At 43.0% G+C, this 22,407-nt stretch overlaps 1 protein-coding gene across 15 annotated transcripts in view; it reads left to right on the top strand.

Annotated features, from left to right (window-relative positions):
- Window positions 1-22,407, top strand: part of MEGF11 (multiple EGF like domains 11) — a 387,570-nt gene that overhangs the window by 263,674 nt on the left and 101,489 nt on the right. For all 15 annotated transcript variants that reach the window (XR_012154103.1, XR_012154102.1, XM_073304382.1 and 12 more), the window contains 2 exons: window positions 3,279-3,491; window positions 10,976-11,150. Coding sequence is in view for 13 of the 15 variants with exons in the window: in XM_073304382.1 (XP_073160483.1) it covers window positions 3,279-3,491; window positions 10,976-11,150 (388 nt within the window). In the remaining 2 variants the exon portion in view is untranslated. The remainder of the gene's footprint in view (window positions 1-3,278; window positions 3,492-10,975; window positions 11,151-22,407) is intronic.

The raw sequence follows: 22,407 nt of genomic DNA, 5'->3' as shown, positions 1-22,407 counted from the left end.
TGTGGCTGACAACAGCAACAAAGTGAATCTAGCAGTTTAGCTGGGTTTTCCGTCTCGCCATTGAGCCGATAGATTGAATCTTAATAGGATAAATACTACATTTGTTATGAAAGAATAAGTAAACCTCTTCTCTTGCTTTGTTTGTATAAATATTTCATAGCTATGAAAACAGTGATCTCCACAGTTTTTAAGTGTATTTCAGATAACGTTGTTTGTTGTACAAAAATGTAATCCTTGTAAAGAAAACAGAGGCATCATTCTTCCTCAGAACCATTCCGAGCACTCATATTGGAAAATAATGTAGGTGCTTGTAATATTTTCTTCTGTTAAACAGGCTGTCTTATGTTTAATATTTTGTGAAATTGCTTCCATTAATTCTACAGGTGACAGCCATATTCTCCCAGCCCAAATAATTGTAGAACATATTAAAGTTCAGTAGAAATTATAATGAGAGTCTCCCCAGATAGGCAGAAAGCAATGTAAATTAAACAAGAAACACAACTAGGGCTTAGCAGCTCATTTTGTAATTTAATTGAGCAATGTATCTGGTTGTTAATGGTGTTATGGACACATTAGATTGATATGTTGCTAAGGAAGGATGTTTCAGTAGAAAGCTAATTCCTGCTGTGATTATCCTTATGTTCCAGAGGAATTGTTATTAGTATTCTTCTTATAAAATTCATTAGCAGTAGCTGCTTGATCTCCAAATAAATAAGTTGGTTAAATTGTTAGTAGAAAATGGCTAATTATGTAAATGGATTAAGTCGTCAATATTTCATTTCCAGATGCTTTTTTCCCTTCTATGTAATGCTTCATCTTCTATAAATATAGGATGATATAGTGCACCATCGACTGTGCATTCATCTTGTTGAGTACAGTAGACTCCTGCTCACTAGTAGAGCTGCATGTGGCAACGGAAACATAAGACATCTTAATGCATTCATTGCATTTCATTTGTTTTAAGTGTTTCAGTCCTATTCCCATGATTCCATGTTGGCTATTACTCCGCAGTTGGACTGCACTGAGGACAGCAAAGCTAGCAGCCAATAGTTAGCTCAGGGTGACTCTTAGAGCTCATTCGCTGCCATTTTTTCCACATGTTCCTCTAACTTTGGCTCCCAAGTCTGAACTTGAACAATGCAACAACAGCCGTGGTGAAACAGGCTGCAATTAAATCACTAGCTGGGCTTTTTTACTTACTTTATTTGTTTTTAGTAAAACTGCAACCGTGATTTCTCTTCTTATGTATTGAGCGTGTTCATTTCAATTTGCTAGGCTTGCGTTGTACCTTAATCTTTTACATATTAACTCTCACATACCAGCTGTGAAGTGACCTGCAAAAAGACATTTAACACTCACCTCTCTTCACTGTATTTACAGTATACATTTTAATCAATGCCTGGGGTTAAATTAATACTGATAGGCTATTTCTAATATCTGGTATCCCTGAGATAAGGGAATTGGGTTTTTAAACGAATAAAGCATAGCTGTGCTTCATGATGAATCTTGTAAACTGAGGTACTAATACCTTGTAAAATTTGGAAACCATCAAGCTTCACCAAGCATAGAAAGAGTTCCATTTTCTAGGACTTTTATTGGCCTTTTCAACTAGGAAATGGGATCTCTTGGATTGCTTTGCACAGCACTGTGAAACAGACTGTTCAGAATGTATTGGCCCAACATTTCATAAATCATCCAGTAGGGAAATATTTGAAGTATAACAGGAAAGGGTGCTCAGATAAACAAATCTGTATATACTGTTTATGGGGTTCTGTTTTTGTGTGTATCAGGTATTACAAATGTTGGTAATTCTGGAAAAGAAGTTACACTGAGGGTGAAAACTGTCTGTCTGAGGTTTTGTGCTAGTAACCATCGCTGTAATGATAAATGAAAATAGGTTTTTAGGTTCAAACTACTGTAGCTAGACAGTACGTATTGTGACAGGATCAGGCCAGATGGCTACAGGAGAGTGATAGAAGGCAGATATATTAGCCCCAGGTTAAGTAGGTCCCTTTTCCCTGGGTAAGGTAACAGGGAAGGTTCCAGAACAATCAGGAACTTTCTGGAAACAATTAAGGCAGACAGGCTGATTAGAACACCTGCAGCCAATCAAGAAGCTGCTAGAATCAACTAAGGCAGGCTAATCAGGGCACCTGGGTTTAAAAAGGAGCTCACTTCAGTTTGTGGTGCGTGCGAGGAGCTGGGAGCAAGAAGTGCAAGAGACTGAGAGTGAGAAGGCGTACTATTGGAAGACTGAGAAGTACAAGCATTATCAGACATCAGGAGGAATGTCCTGTGGTGAGAATAAAGAAGGTGTTGGGAGGAGGCCATGGGGAAGTAGCCCAGGGAGTTGTAACTGTCACGCAGCTGTTACAGGAGCCACTGTAGGCAGCTGCATTCCACAGGGCCCTGGCCTGGAACCCGGAGATTCCCCCCATCCCTCCATTCCCCCAACTCCCTACTTGATACAGGAGGAGTTGAACTGGACAGTGGGTTTCACCAGAGGGGAAGGTCTCTGGCCTGTTCCCTGATCCACTAGATGGATCAGCAGAGCCTGCGGGGATTGTTCTTCTTCCTTTCTCCATGCTGGCCAGCGAAGAGGCTAACTGAGTGAACGGCAGATTTGAGCCACGAAAGTGGCCAAACTGAGGGCTGCCATGAACCTCTGACGCAAGCAAATCCACCAATAAGCGCAGGACCCACCAAGGCAGGTGAGGAACTTTGTCACAATATGCAACCAGACAAGGGGCCAGATTCACTTTTGATATAAAACAGGTGCAAAAGCAGCATAAAAGGAAAATAAAATCATTCTTTGTTGTAGCACATTATGCTTAATTGATCATGCTTATTTTTCAGCCCTGATTAGCATTCCGAGTGTGTGGTACACATTTAAGGAAGTGTGTAGTGCTTTGAAAATGAGAAGAAAGCAAATATAGATGACTTTCTTTCAAGAAAGTAGCTAATTGTGTATCAAATTGTTCATGCTTTCTGAATGTAATTATTGAAGAAGTGATAGCGCAGTCACTTTGTTAACACTTGTGTAAATACTGTGAAATTTAACTGGACAGAGATTAAATACACTTTAGGTTAGCAGCAATTTACATGCTCAAGATAACACATCACCTCAATGATTTCATTTGTTCAGTACATTACTTAAATAAATGAGGTATGATTTTATGCGTAATATATCAGCCACAATATTCCCTTGGAAAAGTCATAAATGGACTAGCCTCTATTTAACATTTGGATTTCATCAGATCTCACATATTTCTTTGCAGGTGTCAAGAGGAGTGTCCTATTGGGACATATGGCTTTCAGTGCACTCAAAAATGTGACTGTCAAAATGGTGCAAAGTGTTACCACGTAAACGGAGCATGTATGTGCGACCCTGGGTTTAAAGGGATTCGTTGCCAAGAAAGAATGTGTCCAGAAGGGCTTTATGGCCTAAAATGCCACAAGAAATGTCCTTGTAATATTACCAACACTCTCAGGTATGTACGTCATACTTTCGACTAGGAGTGGGACTAATAGATACAAGTAAGAAAGCATTGAGGAAAAATCTGTATTTGACTCCATCCCTTTCTCCCAGCAGTTTTCCTTAGGGCCCAATCCAACTCCTGTGAATTATTTCTTTGATTTGAGTGACTACAGGAAATCTTAAGTCCCAGTTCAGCACAAGACTTAAGCCCTGGCCTAACTTTAGGAAGATGAGTAGTCCCACTGAAGTCCTGAACATTCTGACTTATGTCTCAGTCCTATAACCCTTACTCATATACTTGCGAGGATTACTTGCACAAGTAAAGGCTGTAATATGAGGCCCTTTATGGATATGCCTACCCATTTTATAGACATTGCAAACCATCTACATCATAGGCTGCAATTCCCACCATCTCTCGCAGATGAAAGGATGCCAACAACATGTTTTATTCATCACCTAGAGCATCAGAAGGATAAAAGCTTTGCAAAGATTGGATGGATAACACCATGATACTGAACTCTTCATTTTTAAATTTTCAGTAAAAATATTTTGTATTTTTAAAAAAAAGTCAGAAGTTCAAAAAACAGAGAGATTTTACTAACTTCCATCTCACAGACTCTGTTTATGACGTGGAATTTCTTGTTGAGTCTACGCACTCCAAATAGAGTTGCAAAATGAAACCTAATTTGCTTCATCTTATGTCTCATGGCAAATTACCTTGTTGAAAACACTTGAGGCAGATGTATAAATAGACGTAAATCAATATCCCCCAGTCACTCTCCAGCATTCTAATGAAGTCAACATTGTCAAAATAGACTTCTCTCCCCTTCTCGTATGTGCCTATTTTTGCTCTTCGTTTAGTACGTGTATATGTAAAATATTCAAGAAAATAATTATCAGGGAAGGGTACTTGAAATGGAATAAACCTCACTGAAAAGGTCAGATCTTAATTTTTTATTCCTTTTTGCTTCGTTTAAGACCCAGTCCTGCGAGGTTCGGACCACTAAATTCATGCGAGATGCTGTGTGCCTGTCGTTCCCAATTGATTTCAGTGGAAATTACTGAACACCTAGCAGGAAGTGCTCAGAATAGGGCTCTTCATCTGCCAGACTAACGCCATTGTATGTTGACACTTTTCTACCAGGCAACAATAGAACAGGATAATGTAGGAGCTTGGACTGTTAAATGAAAGGGATTTTTTTACTCTCCCTCCTGCTCTGATCCTGATTTCACATCCCTTACTGTTAAACGTTCACAGCCAGGCCAGGGTTTTGTAGGTTTCATAAAGAGATAGGGATAATTGATGCTCAAGCAAACATGCCCTTGATAGGGACATTCTTCAATTTTAAACCAGACTGATAGTGACCTGACTGCTGCTGCTGACTGACCTATCTTGCAGTCTGCTAAGACGCAAATACTTACTCCTTAATTATACATGCAAGCAGCACATGTGGAATAGCTCAATTGTGAATGTTAAGACTTTGCGACACTGAGATTTGGCACTTTTACTGTAGCAGCTATGGGTTACTTAAAACCTCCATCACTCTGAGCAGAGCAGCAATTACAGGTGCGCTCCCCAGTGAAATAGTTGCTTGCACTGTGTAGTTTGCCCCTAAGGAGACTCTGCACCTGCTAAGACCAGGCTCACAGGTATTTTATATAACATAATGGAAGCTACTGCCATGAATAAGAGTGCTAGGCGTGTATAGCTGAGAGTTAGACACCACGGGTTAAGGCTGGATCCTGATTCAGAGGAAGGCTGAGTGTAGTCATGAGACAGAACAGCCGGCAGAGGTGCAGGTCCACTTGATTGCTGTTGGCTCAGTTGCCGGCTGGAGTGGTCAGGGCTATCTCACTTGCGAGGAAGATGTGGGCAGCGGGTATCGTAGTCCACGGGAGGCTAAGCCTCCCCTAATCCAGGCCGTGCCTGCACCCCAACCCCCTGCCCTCGCTTGTCCTCTCCCTTGAAGCTGGCAGGGGCTCAGTTCCAGCCCGCGGCCTGGAGCTAAGGGCTCAGGCCAGCGTCCAGGGGCGGCTTGGGCCTGTGGACGGACTGGCTGGCAGCACAGTGCTCGGGACAGTGCTTGGGCCGGTCATCTGGCCAGCAGCCGAGGGGTTGGGCCAGCGCGGCTGCAGGGGTGGGGGCGGCTCAGGCAGAAGGGGCGGGGCAGGGGGCTAGCCTCGCTGAATGGGGAGTTCACCCACCTCCTATGGAGGAAGATGAAGGACTCAGCTAGGAGTGTAAGAAAGATGAGCAGCACACTCTGAGGGAGTAGAAAGAAGATCCTTTTGGGGTGGCTGGTTGGGCTGGCTGGAAGAACCTGCATTGTGTGGTGACAGGCTAGGATGAACAGTGTGTCAAGGAGGGCTAGGGCACATGTTTTTAGAGAGACTCTAAATGTTGGTCGATCAAGGCCCCTCTTAGCTTTGATCCCCTGTAATAGTTAGTTACTTTCTATAGCTGATCTGCTCTTGGTTGCTGCCCAGCCAGTGCTTCCGATGCCTTTCCTTCCATCCTTGCCCCATCAGCTTCACTTGCAGCAGCCTCTGCTCAAGATGATATCTCGCTCTCCTTAATAAATGAGTCTAGTCTCTCCATTGATAATAATCTGTTTTTTCCCTGCATCTTATCACCACTGTTGTGGAACAGAGAGATATCAGCAAGCTGTAGAGCTGTAAATGTTCTTTCATTCATGTGTGGTATTTCAGCCTTCCACTTTTCAATGAACTCTGCAGAATCCTGTCAATTTCTGAGCCAAGGAGTGTCTGAGCTGATAGGAAATGACCTTCTCCAAAGACATTCCATATTTTGAACAACTCTTTGTACAGACTTCCTACTTGGTCCCATGCAGTGCATTCCTTACCCAGATTTTCTTTCTCCTGGGGCTGCTGGCTTCCAAAATGACTCAGTTTCTGACAGCCATCTGCTTTCCAAAAATGCCATTAAAAGCTGGTGGCTAGTTTGTTTTGAGACCTTAACGATCTGGGATAATGTTATTAACCACTGGATAGGATGGAGGGAGAGGCCGGCTTCTTTTTCTGTCAGTGGTTTTGTCCTTTTCAGTTCAGTCCTTGGACAACTAGCTTAAACTGTAGCTTTTTGCGGGGGAGGCGGGGAGAACATGATTTGAAATACAAGATCAGCTTTTCACAGAATCAGAGATTATAAAGCCTGAGGGGGGACCATTTATGATCATCTAGTCTAGCCGCCTGCATAACAAAGGCCCAATAATTCCTGCACCAAGGCATTCTGAGAACTTCCGTACAGGGTTTCAGCCAATCCCAGCACTAAGTATAAAGGGCTTGATTGTGACTTGAACTGTATACCCAAGGAGGCAGAGGAATGTAAAGGTGTAAGAACCCCCACTCCTGCCTAGTGTCTACCTGGACGTTGAGAGCAGGTGTGCAAAAGTACAAAGGGCTTATTCCCTTATGCCCAGGAGATGGGCGAAATCTTGGTTTCATCTTCCCAACTAGCTGGCCAGTGCAGCTGAGCCAGCGATGAGGGTTAGCAATTTACTGCTAGCACAGGCCAGCAGCAAACGTTTGTCCTCACCAGCAAAGACAGAGCAAGAAGGGAACTGTGACTCCTTGTGCTTCAGCTCACATGTACGAGCCCACCTGGAACCCTGAGTCATTACTCATGTGGCTAACCCATGCTGAAGCCAATGCTTCTGTGCCTTCACTGCTCTGCTTGCTAGATTAACACTGGTTGGGGTTTGTCTACATGAGCTGCAGTCGCACCCCATGATTGCAGTGTAGATGTACCCTAAAAATATTTCTTAAAGGGAAATTGAGAGGGGGAGGGCACCAACAATGGAAAATTGCAGCAAATAATTAATAGGAGTCGAGCTGATGTTAACTATAGCAAAATAACAGGGTGGGGATAATGTACAGCTTTTACATGGGAGTGCAGGAGCAGAGGAGACTGTTCTAAACTGCGGTCTGCACTAGCAGCCCCAGAGCAACTCCACTGTTATGCTGTGTCTGAGGGGAGACCACTCCCCATTTCCATTTCTCCCGTGCCCCCAGCCTGGCTACTTGGGCCTGATGCCAGGGACACGGTTGGCCCTTTGCATTCATTCTATCTCTTCCACATCTCTCCTTCCTAACATGGGGGTACATTTTAAGTAATCCTATTTGATAAGACGCGGTTTAACATAGAAGCACACGTGGCAAAGTGTTGTAAGAGCATGAGGGCAAATGAATGTCCCCTTGCTGCAAGAGATTGAAAAGCAGATGTTAGTGAGATTGCCTTCTCTGATTCATCTGCAGGTCTTGTGTTACCTTACCAGCCCATTGGATTGTCTGTATTGTTTGTGTTTCTTAATTTCAGCTTATTGGCTGGCAGGGAGAAACTTCTTTTACATGTTATCCATCAGCCTGCCAGAGCGTAATGTAAACAGATGGGCTTGAAGGGGGCATTTTCAAAATGGGGAGGGAAGAATTATGCACATCTATCTGATTGTTAGTGGAATTACCTGTGCCTTACTTTAAAACTTGTACCTTCCAGTGTCTAAAATCTAAAACTGTATCACCTTGACCTACTGTATGTGGTGAATTAAATTCACTAAATTCTATATATAGTTAAGTTTACACATTGACTGGATTTGTACAGAATGCTGATACAAAGAAGAAGAAACAGAAAAGGAGATTCCTAAATCTCTCTCTGTTTTCATGACAAGGGGTTTCGTTTAGATTTTTATGTAACTCTACTGACATTAGAATGCAGTGGTATTTTTTACAAGTACCAGAGTCTCCGTAATAATATCTCAATACTTGTATGGTGCTATCAATTATAAATCTCAAAGGGCATCATTATCCCATTTTAGAGGTGGAAAAATTGAGAAGCAGGGAGAGGGTAAGTGACTTGACCAAGGTCTTATAATAATGGTGGCAGAATCAGGAAGAGAACTCAGGTTTTCTGACATCTGGCATAGAAGCCAATCTAAGTCCATGAGTAAGTCTGTCCATCAATACAACCTGGCTATCAAAGATTAATGTTATGTTTCAGTGCACTGTATCTCTATGGGATGTTGACCTACTGTTTCTACTTCCACAGAATATAAAAAAGATACCATAAAGCTCAGAGATTTATTTAGAGAATTTTCCTAATTCTCTGGTAACAGCACTCTTTAATGGAACATACAGACCATACCTTTCGAAGAATCCTAAGCAGTACGAGTGCCGGGCCTGAAGAAAAAAAACAGTCTAATTTCACTAGTATGCTGGGACTTTGGTATAAAAGGCTAATTATATGAATCTAGAGGCCACAAGCTTCTGTCTTGCATGTGCAAGATCGTTGCCCTCTTCTAGTCTGGAAATAGAATTGGCTCTGTGGAAGGGAGACAGTGCTTCCACACCCCTGCTAGTGGGCCTGGGGGCAGATTCCATCCCCCCAACTCTTTTGCAGCTCCCTGCACAATGCCAGTTTATGCTAGCTTTGTTGTGAGTGTTAGGATTAATTTTGCCCTTAATAAATAGCCTGCATCCCATGCAAAAAAGCTGTCCTATTTGATAAAAGAGCCAGCCTTCAAGCAGAAATGCTTACGGGGTAGAGTATTTTCAATTGAATTGTCATAGACTGATTCAAACTGCTGTGATCATATATTATTTTTGAAAGATTTAATTTAGACAACAGATGCCGCACTGGTGAAACCCTACAATACGTGCAGTAGAAACAAAACCAAAGAAACGAAAAAAAAATCCTCTTCAGAAATATTCCTTTAATGTTTGGCTTTCTGCTCCCATTAGATAATGATGAATAGATGCACAGGGAGAAAAAATGAGCTTTTATTATTTTTATCTAAATGTTAAGAGGTGCTGTGTGAGCAACCATCATTTCAGGGGGATGCTTTGTCAGAAGAATTTCATGGCTGGTGGTTCATTAGGCTGATGAATTGTTTTAATTAGTCAGTAAAACACTATTTATGATGAAACATATGACAGTCGCAAAATGTGGTGATTCTTAGTCACAACAATATGTAACTAATCTCTTCTACCAATGAGAGCATAAAATAGGCTCACAAGCCAGGCTTTATGAGGTTACCTTTAAAATGAACACAGAGGATATTAATGGTATAGCTACGAAGAAACCCATTCAGTCCAGCCATGCCAACAAGTAACTATAAATCATAAATAGAGCCTAGATTGGTAGGAACCAGGAAGAAGATTCCTAGGATGTTCTCTCTCTATAGATTTTACCTTCGAGACTAGGAGAGGAAATCCTCACTTGTCGCAAAGTTATTCCTCTTCTCTCTACCCTAGGGCCAGAAGGTGCCATTAAGGCACCATAGTCTAATGGTGCGGAGGTGGAAGGAGCATAGTGCTTCCCCGAGAAGAAGCTCCCACTTCTCCCCATAGTGCAGCACCCAGAAGAAGCTCATCCCCTGGAGCCTGTAACACCCTCTGCATCCAGTTGGCTTCACTGGTCAGTGTAGAGGAAAGGCAAGGTGATGGTCATGCCCCCTTTGCATGGCGAGTGCCCCAGGGGGAGCTAGGAGAAGCAGTTTCTGCACAGAGAGGAGGAAGTGGTGGGGAAGTACAAGGAGGTGCCCACTGGCTGCTCCATGGTAGCAGGGGAGGTGGTGCAGGGACAAAGGGAAGAAGGATGCTTGTCCCCTACCCACCTTGGGATCTGCTCAAGGACCAGGCACAATCTGGCCCTTACAGCTTGATTTTTATTTATACTTTGGCCCCTTTCTGCTGCCAGAAATGGCCCTTCATGGCTATTGGAAACACTCACTATTCAGCATTCAGGTACCCTAGAGAGTTCTGTTGTGTCACGCTCACAGAGGCCCTGGCTCGCGCCTCTGCACAGCGGAGAATTTGTCCCAGGACTCCCGTTGATTCCAGCCCTGTGCACAGCTTCAGGACCGTGGCTGTGCTGAGCCCATTTGATGTAGCTGAGGATTCCAGACATTGTCTTTTCTGCAAGAGAAAAGTTTTCCCCACCTACTTTCCCTCTGTCTGGTTTCGCTGCTCTTTCTGAAATTTTCTGTCCTGTAGTCACTCACCTCTGTGCCAGGAGGCTTGGAAGGGATTCTGTTCAGAGCTCTTTTTCTCTCTGATCACTACACAGTGATCTCCTCCTCCTTTAGTTTATTGTTACCTTCAAATTGTTCCGAGCCCCTGCCCATCCTAAACTGACCATACTGTGCCTAAATACTGCAGTTTATGTAAGGCCCCCATTGATGTCTGTGCCAAAACTCCCATTGATTTGAATGGGGGGAAAAGAGCGAATGCCACGGTGTGTGAAATCATCTGCTCTTTGCAGATTTCTGAATGCCTGTGACAGGTTGGCGTCGTGTCACCTTCAGCCAGACATTTCCTGCCTTTTATAGCTGCCCTGAGCAAATTTTAGCTTTTTTGTAGTTTATAATCTAACTCTGGCAGATATTTGACTTGGAATTTTCTACTTTCAGGTTTTGTTGCTATTTACAACGAAGATTGTTTATTCATCTGTACCTCTCCGTAATGCCTGTCTTTCTTCATTAGCTGCCATCCACTCTCTGGAGAATGTACCTGTAAAGCTGGCTCGGCTGGACTCTATTGCAACGACACCTGTCCTCCTGGATACTATGGTGAAGGCTGCCAGCTGACCTGCTTTTGCCAGAACGGTGCAGATTGTGGTAGTGTGACAGGGAAATGCACCTGTGCTCCAGGATTTATGGTGAGAGAGAGACAAAAATAACTGGGTATTTAACATGGGGTGCCTGCAAAAAATAAAAGAGGAATTAAGTCTCATGGTCCTTTATTCTGATGATCCCCAGCTGCTGTCCCCAGCAAGGGGGGAGTGCAGTGATGGTTTAAGCCTCCTTTGTCCCCTACTGCAGGTTCTGAGTTGAGCCTGAGGATTGGACTCCCAGTATGCTTTTTAGCAGTTGTCTCAATGAAGTATATATTTTTAGATGTGTGGGGTAGGATTTTCAAAAGTGCCTAAGGTAGGTAAGTGCTTAACTCCTATGGGGAGTCAGTGGTTGTTGGGCAACTAACTTGCTTGGGCATTTTAAAAAATATAGTCCATGGAGCCTAATTCTCCACTCCTTAACATAGGAATAAATCAGGAGTCAATCAACCACTGTGAAACCAGCATAAGAAAGAGGGAGGAATCAAGCCCACAGCATGCTAATAGCAACTGTAAAATAAAGATCCTCTTTCTTGCCAGGAATACCATTCAGATTTACAACATACAAATATTTTGGGACCCTTTACTCTTCCTATTAGTAAAAATATATATTGCAATATATATTGCTCCCAGACTGCATTACTGCAAAGATGAAGCCTAGTAAATTCCTATAACCTTGCTTCAAAATAATATTTAATTTCATAATGAAGATCCTTCTTGCACAGACATTTAAGCAGCATGGTTATTGAGGATAGCTCTATAATCACTGAAGCATATTTAGGCATTAGTATCATTGCCTTCTCATAATGTACTATAATCTCTGGCAATTAGTCCATGAGGGGAAGTAAAGCCTTGAAATTGCTAATTTATTGCCTCTGAAGTGTATTTGTCATTCATATGCATGCCAGATGAATCGAGTTACAGTAGTTCTTTCAGATGCTATAGAATATAGGCTGCAAGGAAGATTCGGCAGAATCTCGGACACCTTTTCTCCCCACCTCGAACCACTTCTGCCCCGCTGAGCTCACTTTGCGGCACATTCCATCTCCTGGGTGGGGAGCACATATTAATGCTCCTCCATGGAGCAGCCTGCAGGTCGTGCTGTAGATACAGTGGGGCCAGAACCCTCTCAAGTCACAAAGCATCTCATCTCAGTGACAGGCTTGAGACCAGATTCAGCTCCAGATATGTACACACATCTCTTCCTGGAGCAGTGGGGAGCTGTCAGAGTAGAATTTTGCCCTTGGACTCCACCAGCCCTAGGTATGAATGGAGTGTTTCTGAATGTGGGTGTCTGGCACATGGCAGCACAGACAATAAGAGTGCTACTGGTATGGAGCTGGACAGAACTAATTAGTCGGCGTTGGCATAAATGAATTGTTTCGTGCTTTTTTCCCCTAATGTGAAGCTTGGTTGATGTAGCCCAGAGGGCAGCAACTGTGACATGTAATTGCAAAGAATTAATGTGAGATAAAAATCAGACATTATACAAAAGTGTTGGATCTAAACAGAAGCTGCTATAGCAGGGTAAGGTAAAAGGTTTCATGTAAGATAGGAAACTGTTTAATGTACAATAGCTGGAAAGGCAAATAGGTTGGACCCAGAACGTTTCAGTTTGTTGGATAGCTAGAAAGTGTAGTGACCAAGAAATGGCAGGACCTTTTCCTGGCAAAGAACTCCCTCTACCCACTTCTCTTGTACAGATGGTCTGTTTTTTTAACTGTGCCATGCCTCGTCTGTGTCAGGGCAGCTGGGCAGGGTTTCAAAATGAGTCATCTGCGAATGCAGCCAAAACTGGGAAATTTTGTTGGGACGTAGAACAAGCCATTAAAAACACAAAGCATCTGGTCACCTTTGCTAAATGTATTTAAGTAGAAATAAGTTGAAATGCGTGTGAGTAGTTTGCTAAATTTTTGGAAGTTAAACAGATTTTAAGTTTTAAAATAAAAACGTACAGTATAGCTGTGAAAATCTTTATTAGGTGGGCCACTTCTAAAAATTCAAATGCCAAAGCAAAATATTGGCCAGCTAAAACGTCTTGGATGCAGTTTCAGATCATTTTATATCTTTATTTTCCTTGATGGCATTTTGGGTGAAAATCTGCTGCCAGATTTCCACACAGATGTCTCCAAAAAGTGACTAATGCTGGTATTAAAGGGGCCTGTATGGGTCTAGCTTGTTTCTGCAAATGTACAGTAAGTAAAACTGTGTCCTCACTAGGGGATTAGACCACTTTAACAATATAGTTGAAGTGGTACAAAAACTGTGTGTAGACCAGCCCAAAGGGATGTCTGAAAAACCTAACTGATCTGTGCAATTTTCCCATATTCCTAATTGTGTTTAACTGAGTCCTGACCTTGCCAGGAATAACTCACTGGAGTTAATTGCTTACCTCGCTTACAGTGGATTTGCACTAGTGTAACAGAGTTCAGATTTACATTGGTGGAAGTGAGAACAGAATCTAGCCCACTGCCAACAGAGTCTTCAGATGAATATGTAACTCCCATGTAAGGTGTCACATCCCTATCTCATGGCTAGCATGGAAGATAACAGCCAATTACTTCTGAAGGTGACAGAGTTATTCTGTTAGCTCAAGAGGTAGTAGTCTGTGCTGTAGTGCTGAAGTCTATAGGTTCTAGCCATGCAGATGACCTGTGGTTCCAAACATTGCATGTAGCCACCGAGGACATGCCTACATCTATATCTTTACATATCTGCTAATGTATAGGGCAGATGGCAAATTTCAGCAGCTAGGAACTTTGTCTGAGCTGATGACAGTCCACACACTGGCACTTTTTCTTTCCCTGTAACAGTTCAACTGCGTGTGACCATCAGCACCTGGGAAATGGAAACAATCAGAGCAGCATTGTTTCACCAGCATGAGGGAAGGGACATTGTAACTAGGCTGGAGGAAGAGCTGCCATTGATGCTGAAGAAGAAGCAGGCAGACGGTTGTGGTGTGTATGTGGTGAGGTGGCCCAGACGGTGGCGGAAGGATTCCGTGTGTATGTGGTGAGGTGGCCCAGACGGTGGCGGAAGGATTCCGTGTGTATGTGGTGAGGTGGCCCAGAGGGTGGCCTCTTTATAATACAAATGGAAGTGTTTTTGTCTGTTTTGAGGTAATGGGGCATTGGCTAGGGGAGACGAATGATTATTAATACGTTTCAGTTCCGACCTTGGACCCAGTGTACAGGCAGAAAGTGGGTTGTGTGATGGGGGGGTCCATGGGAGTTGAGGGGAACAGAATCTTCTCCCCGCTGGCTGCAGAGCTGCTCCAGCAACATCAGGGCTGTAGTAGGTCCTGCAGCTGCTGAGCCTCTCCTGTGCAGGGGATCTGAGGGGCGTAGCTGTGCTGTGAAGATGACAGTGGCGCACTGTAATGACAAGCAAGCCCACTGGGAAGTTAGTTTGTGGCGTTTTTAATAAACATGCATGAGGACAGCCCCTGATTACTGAGCTGCTTAACCACCAATCAGGGATTTGAAAAGCCCTCCCGCAACCGGACCTGTATTTTGGGAATGCACACTTGTGACACAGAAAGAATCTGATCAACACATACAGGGTGCCACTGTAAACTGGGGATTAAAGCGGAGGAAACTTCTCTAATGGTAGCAGTTCCACCCACTCACCCCTGCCACAGAAAGTCACTCTGTGTTCCTCGTGATAAATGACTTGAGAGTAATAATGGAGGTGGCAGCAGGGGTTACACTGACTCGCTGTGTCCTCCCTTCCCAAGTTTTTAGCGTTTTGTCTGTTTTCCAAAAGTCTAAAGGCCAGATTCTGCCCTCACTTACCCTGTTACAAGCCCACTCAAGGCGATGGTGCTAATGGGGTGTAAGTGAAGTCAGGATTTACCCTGACCCTTCTTCTTTTGTTTTTGGTTCACTCAATTTTATTCCTGTAATTCAATAAACGAGGCAAAGAAGGCCAGAGGATATGAATTAAATATGACAGGAGACCACAGGAATCCTGACCTTCTGTCTGGCAAGGAAATCTTGAAACCAACCCTCAGCACATACCTATCAGCTTTCCAGTTACTCAAGTCATTATATGTGCTGCTGAAATCAGGCTGAAAAGTTCACACTCTCCATTCTGCAACTAATTGCAGCTCTCTGAGAAACTATGGTTAACTAGCTACTGAGATCTTACTTGGCTTTATGGCTTTGTTCCTTTGTGGGTGTTTTGTTTTTCCTTTGAAAAACGTATTTACCTTCATATTCTTTTTTGCTATCTGGTGTTGTAAGGAGATATCGCATTAGAACATTTCTCAGGCCAAGACACTTTCAGCAAACTTTAACACTTGTAGATGGAGTGTTTGGTCAGCTTTTACTTTGGTGGGTGCTCAAGTCTATATTTCATATCTAGGTGACAGAACTTATATTACTTTAAAGGCTTCATCTATCTATGCTGCAGTTTTTTGAAGACCTGTCTATTTTTATTGAACCCTGCATGCTGGCAAGCAAAGCTAGCTCTTCATCACCAAAATGAAAGAATTCATTCTGACACTTCTTTTTTTCTTGACTATATTGGTAGTCCCCATTCAGACCCATCCCTGTATTATATGGTAAGGAAAGGGATGGAAACTATAAAAATAATCTCTTTATAAGAGATGATTTTTCTTTTGGAATATGCCTCTGAGTCCTTTAGGCTTGCCCAGTTATGACTTTGCATTATGCATCTATAGTCATTTGAATCTTTTGTTATTACTCCATCAAAACTGGATTTTAAAAATATTAATAAAGGGGTGTCTTTAGATTCTATCCTGATCTTTAAGTCCTTATGTGTATGTAACTCCTATTGAGCTCAGCGGGGATTTTGTCTGGAGAAGGACTTCGAGTTTTGAGGACTTTGGGTCCAAGTGTGTCTGAGTCCTTAATGTTGTGTGTTAAGTGGTAGTTTCTGAATGCAATACTTGGTCCACCACTGAGAAACAAATTCAGCCTTTGAGTTTACGTATACATTTCTGCACACGTTTGGAGTAGAATCTATCCTCTGTAACACACCATAAATAACAGGGTGGACACTGTATAATCTAATTAAATAGAAATCTACTACAATATACAGAACAAACCTAACAATCCATCAGTTAACGCAAACAAAAATCTCTGGCCAGTCTTCAGCTCCTGTAAAAGAAACAAATAGGCCTGCACAGCCCACACCAAAATGAATAAAATCACCAACTGCCTTTTTCCACATTGTAAAGGGAGACTGGAGTGGTCTGTTGACTGTTCCCTCTGGACTCTGGCTCACACAACATCTGTCCCTGGATCCTTGAAGGGAATACACAAAAGAGAGAAAAGCCATTCGTTCATCTGCAGCCCTTATTCACCCATCACTTTGGCCTGGGGGCAAAGAATCTTGGGACCACAATAGCGAAGATAGTAACCTCCTGGAAAGAATTGGGGGGAAGAGATGCATTGTTCCAGAATGTAACTTAAATTAGCAATGATGCATGTAGAGAGGGTCAAATAAGAACATCCTTGACCGTGTAGATGCATGTACAGAAAGTGACTGTCTTTCTGTCCTGAATGTTGGTCATGTCTTGTCACGTTCCATTATGTGATGTAACCATCTCAACCTACACCAAATCGTCCTCATTCTTTTTCTCCCTCATAACAGAACAACATCTGGTACGCACTCTCCAGTCCTGGCCCTTTAAAATTTCCTCTTCCTTGAAGGAAGGCAGCATGTTACAGAAACCTAGTGTTCTTCAGCTGAATTTACCAAGCAGGGTAGAAATCCCATGCAGATCAGGAGGAATTTAAAGGGCCAGTGCTTTCTCAAACACTCATGATTGATAAATATAAATGTATCAGAAGATTCACATTCTTCCTCATTTTTGCTTTCATCTTTATTACAAATGTACCATCCTTCACCATTTCAGAAGCAATATTGGCAAATGAATGAGATTCTTCATGGTCGTATAAACCCTTGATTCAGTAGTAAAGGTATTTTATAAACTTCACAGAATTCTTGATATGGAAAATTATCCTGGGGTTGAGATAGTGGATCTGTTTTGGGGTCTTTAATTCATTTAAATGATCAGTTTCTCTTTGAGGCAATTCTAAAAGTACTTCAGTGGAAGCTCATCTCAGAGCAACAGGGCACCTCATCAAAAGATTTTTTTTTAAAAAAGAGGGGAAAAAATCTTCAATAGAGCCTCTCTCCTTTTATCCTTGATTTACCGAGCATATCGGTTACCCCCCTTTGTGAACAGCTCTTTTCATTTATAAGTATAAAATAAATTCAACTCTTCTATCATGGTGTTTTTGTTACCAATCACCAATATACATTTTACTGGCTGGTGGGGGGGAGGGGGAAAGTTTTGTGGCACAGCGATTGTAGAATCAACTGGAATATTACAGGCAACAAAAATAGTTTGCCCAGTCTTATTTCACAGATTACATAACGGCACAAACAAGTTGTATTTTCTGCTTGCCCATGTGTGTTTGTAATCCATTGCTTCAGAATAAAGGTGAATGGCTTGTAGTAGTGGCAACCGCCGACAGAGAGGCTGCACATGTGGCTTTTTGCTCAGGTGCTAGCAAGGTGTGGCTGAATCAATAATCAGTTGCAAGAGCAAAAAAACACCCTGCATCAAGGTCCCTAAAATAAAAAGGACTTTGTGGGCCAGAGTCTGAACCTGGAGCGTGATAGGGAAGCAACCTGTCTTTATTCTATCAGCCTTTGGACTCTTCCTCCTCCCTGGATGTTTTTTCAACATGCCATTTATTGCCCCTTCTTTTGTTTTCTTCCCCTGTAGTCATATAACTGTCCCTAGGGGGATTAACTGTCTGAGGTGGAGTGAGGCCACAAAATGGGGCATTTTGTGACCTTTCCTATATTTTGCCTCTTTTTCTGGTCATTGTTGTCAGCCATGGCTTGGTATCTTGCCACAGCGAAGGAATGCCTATGTGAACCCATCTCCACTACCTCAGCGACTCAGGAAGTTAAGAGACAGGGATCATATGTGGGGCGGGGGTAAACCATGAAGGGCTATAAAACTGAAGACCAGTTTGTGGTGGTGGAAGAGGGGGAGCCAATGGAGGGATACAAACAAAGGAGTGACATGATCAAAGCAATGAGCCAGGCAGATGATTTTTGGCTGCAGTGTTTTGAATGGATTTTAGAGGAGCCAAGGTGCTTTTGTCAAGGCCAGACGGAGGTTGCACTAGTTGAGGTGCATGGTAGCGAAGACCTGGATGAGAGTTTTAGATAGATAGCGTACTGAAAGAAGTACAAGATTTAGACACATTGTGGATGGGTGGGTCTAGAGAGAAGGCCGCCTCAAAGATGATGCCCAGGTTATGGACCTGAATGAGAGGTAGGATGCTAACATTGTCCACTCTGGATTAATCTGACCGTGTCTGGAAGTTCGTTCCACAGCCAGGTCCACTCCACTGAGAATGCTTTATCCCCAGCTCCCACACACTTGGTTCTGGATTTAGTGATCTTCACTGCCCAGATAATTGTTATTGTCTTGGTGGTTCATAGATGGAGATGCAGTCTGTAATGTAACTGGAACCAGACCTGTTAATTGCTTTGAAGATTAGGATCAATGCCCAAGACTCGTTGCACAACTGCACTGGGAACCGATGGAGGGACTAGAGCACAAATTTGTTGAGCTCATGACAACCTAAACCATGGAGGAGGCAGGCAACTGCATCTTGCACCAGCCTGACCCTCATCCAGGAGGTGGGAGATTGAGTTTTCTGGTGAGACAGCGGTGAAAGAAAGTGTTTTTAGTCATTGATACTTCCAAGTCCTACAGAAAGTTTCTCTGTCAGTTGGACTGCATGCCTGAAGGCCTCCATTCACTGGTGTCCAAGAGAGCCCTCTATGGCATGATCCATATTTTACAGCACCCTTCTACCCTAATAAGTTCCAGCATCTCCACCTCGTTGGTTTTTACCATTCACCATCCAGGACCAGCAGTTGGAGGGCCACCGTCCTGTCACAAGTTGATTTTGAGAAGCAGACATCCTGAAACCATTTCCAGGAACTGTCTTTGTTCATGTCCAGGTAGAGTAGCCACTCTCATTTGGTTATTGGCAAGGATGCCTAATGTGGCAAATGTTTTAAGAAGGCTTGGCTTTCCAGTGCAAAAATGGGCTCAGCCAGGTGAATGACTTGTTGTCCCTGAGAGTCCCCCCACTAAATGCTCAGAGGCCAACAGAAGGTCCTCATTGGGTCCCACCTTGATACCCCTGCAAAATTTTCTCTGAATTTGCTAACCTGTCTGTTTGCACAAAAGATCTGAATCTGCATGTCCAAAACAGCTGCCCTTGCCATTTTTGTGGGCATAGGGGACTGGATGGTCCAGGAGATAAGCCTTTCATCCTTTGGCTACTGGTGCAAATCTGGGCTAAATCAGTACAGATTGAATATTATCTTCTGTTGGCTGTTCAATGACCTGTATGAAATGAATTTGGTCTCAGTCCAGCTCCCAGTAGGCAGGTATCCACATCACTAATCCCATCTCTGTTGGCACTGATTGGCAAACTTGCTGCCAGACTGAACCACCCTTTCACCCTCAAGGTCAAGGTCAATGATGGGGCCATGTGACCAATCTTATAATACCAATCCAGGGCTGTAGTGTTTCTGTGAATAAATAGAGAACTCCATCCCTTAGACCTGTCAATCCTGGCACCTTTCACAAGCATTACATTCATCCCAAACGGTGTTCTATTTTTGTTAAATTGTAGACACCTTTTTGAAAACTTGGTCCCCTGTGGGATGGCACTACCAGAGCAGCAGCCTCTAGAACTGGAAAAAATGGTTTAGCAGGAAGCTGGCCAATTGCAAGAGAGGAAGGCTTTCTTTTCTCAGCCCCAGAATGTAAAACAGTAAGACATCCGGCAACCTGATCCCGAAGTAGGGTCGTTATTGGGAGACCACCTATCCATTTCCAGGCTTTCAGATTCAGCTGCTTCCCAGCTGCTTTTTATACCAACAGACCAGGTGCTTGCTGCCTGTTAAACTTGTCCTCATTCTCCCCTTGGAGCTTCTGCTGACCAATTAGGCCTTTTTGCCGGATCACTGGCAGCTGCACTGTCTGGAAGTCTGTGTGTCCGTAAACCTGACAATGTTCACATCAGCCTCTGGCTGTAGGGGACATAATAAAGGATCCCCTTACACCCACAGGCATTTGTTGTGTGCTTTTCAAGAGGTAAACTATTGTGCTGGAATATTTAGCAAGGTCAGTGGATGCGGTTCACAGTGGTTCTGCATGGTTTGCAGAAATTACGACTCTTGCTTTGAAATCCCTGCAGTTTTTTTCAGATCTCTCTTAGGAACTTCCTTTGTTTTGTTTTTCTCTCTCCAGTGGAGGAGACTTTGAATCTGAACTGGGAAGGCCAAATTCTGCTCCATTACTCCAGGTTTACTTTAGCATCAATTATTGGCTTCCATGGACTTGCCCCAGATTTACATGAGAACAGAACTGCCTTCCTCTGTTAATGAGCCATGTCTGTTGTCTGTTGACTTTTTAATACTTGTTTTAATACTTGTTTTAATACTTGTTTTAATACTTGTTCAGTTACATGCAGCATGTATAATCTGATAACAGCTGTAGTCAAGTCCCAATTCTCCTCCTCTTTCTTCTTTTGTTTACTTTTTTCTGTAAACTCTGCTGCTGTTCTATTTACCTCAATACTCCAGAATTTTGTAGGTGGGTCCAAAGGAGCTAGTTTCCTATAGGAACTCAGAATGCTTCTCTCTGCTACCAGTTGACATATTGCTTCTGTTTCACCTTTAATTGGCAATGTGGCTATGTCAAATTTTATTTCCATTTCTGAAGTCTCATCCAGTACCAGAGGGGCTCAGTACCTAACTGCAGACTGAGTTATTTGATACGAATTTTGCAGGGAAATATATTGTTTGTTTTTGTCTCCAACTATTAAGCTTCTAAACTTAAATATCTTCATTGGTGCTATTTGCGTAGCTGTGGACAGTTCTTTGCATAGTTGCTGGTTGATTCTCTTTCTAGTTCAGATTCCAGATTGAAAATTTAAGGGTTGCAAAAACCACTACAATAGAATGTAAATCATTGATTAGTTTTTCATTTCATTTTCTATTTAACTGTGGTCTCTGAGGGCTCAATTTTATCCTTTTTTAGAAAAGTGCACGTAAGTCCAAAATCCCAGCATAATTTTGCATGTCATGCATGTAATAGGACTTCTACCAGATACTAGTCTCTGTTTTTTCAGGGTGGTCATGCATGCATACTTTGAAAACTGCACATATCTTGTTTGTCTGCCAATGGGGTCTTTGCTTCAGCTAAACGTGGCTTAGAGTTGAAGCCATATTTACTGTCTGTGTGTATATACATGTTTGTGTTAACATGTGCACACTCTTAACTGTGCAGGTATTGCCGTGATTTTATAGTGTGTGTCTTCAGTATTCTGACAATTCAATAAGAGCTGAAACCAGGGTCTTTTTTTTTTTTTTTTTTTTTAATGAACATGCACAGATCAGGATAGTAGCAGTGACCACAATTATGTTAAGCAGACAATGCAATATATGCATATTAAATTGCCCAGTTCAGTCTGGTAGAACCATAAATATGTAGAGCTGAAAAATATGATGGACCAAATTCATCCCTGGTGCAAGCCCATTGCAGTGAGTAGACTCACCCAGGAAAGGGTTTGGCCCAGTGTATTGTCACTTTTTGGACTACAGGGTTGCTGTACTTTGTGTGGGATGATTGAAGTGAAAGTCATGTTACATGCCGGCTGCACAAAAGGTGACGTACCTCAGCCTAAAGCCAGCACCTGCTGGGCTGTTCAGTTCTTGCTGTGTAGGCGAGAAGGTGCCTTTTATGGCATCACTGGAGTTTTTTAAGAACAGGGTAGGCAAACATGTGTCAGAGATGGTCTGGGTTTACTTCGTCCTGACTTAGCACAGGGGGCTGGAGTACATGACCTGGAGTGAATGGGGCCTGGACAGTCATGTCTAATGGGCTAGTCAGGTGCCACACCAAAGGTCAGAGCTCAAGGGTGGGACATAGGAACTGGGACCTGGAGTGAGGCAGGAACCAGGAACGGATGGGGATAGGACAAGGTGGACAGGAAGGCAGGGCATCGGAGTCTGGTAAGCAGGCAGAGTCCATGGCAGCAACCAATCAGGGATTCCTCTAGTTTCTCAGACAACTTCCTTTGCCTCTTTCTGGTTTAAATAGAGCTCCCCAGCCAGCTGGTGGTGCTGGAAGTTACCCCCAGTCGGGAGCTTTGTGGGCAGGTCCCTTTGTGAGCTAGCACTTTGTTGGCTAACTTCTCCAGTTATTCAGGTGAGCTGCTGGGTA

This window comes from Lepidochelys kempii, chromosome 10, assembly GCF_965140265.1.
Source record: "Lepidochelys kempii isolate rLepKem1 chromosome 10, rLepKem1.hap2, whole genome shotgun sequence".
NCBI lineage: Eukaryota > Metazoa > Chordata > Testudines > Cheloniidae > Lepidochelys > Lepidochelys kempii.
Note: the sequence above shows the minus strand (reverse complement) of the source record. Positions and strands in the feature narration are given on the sequence as shown.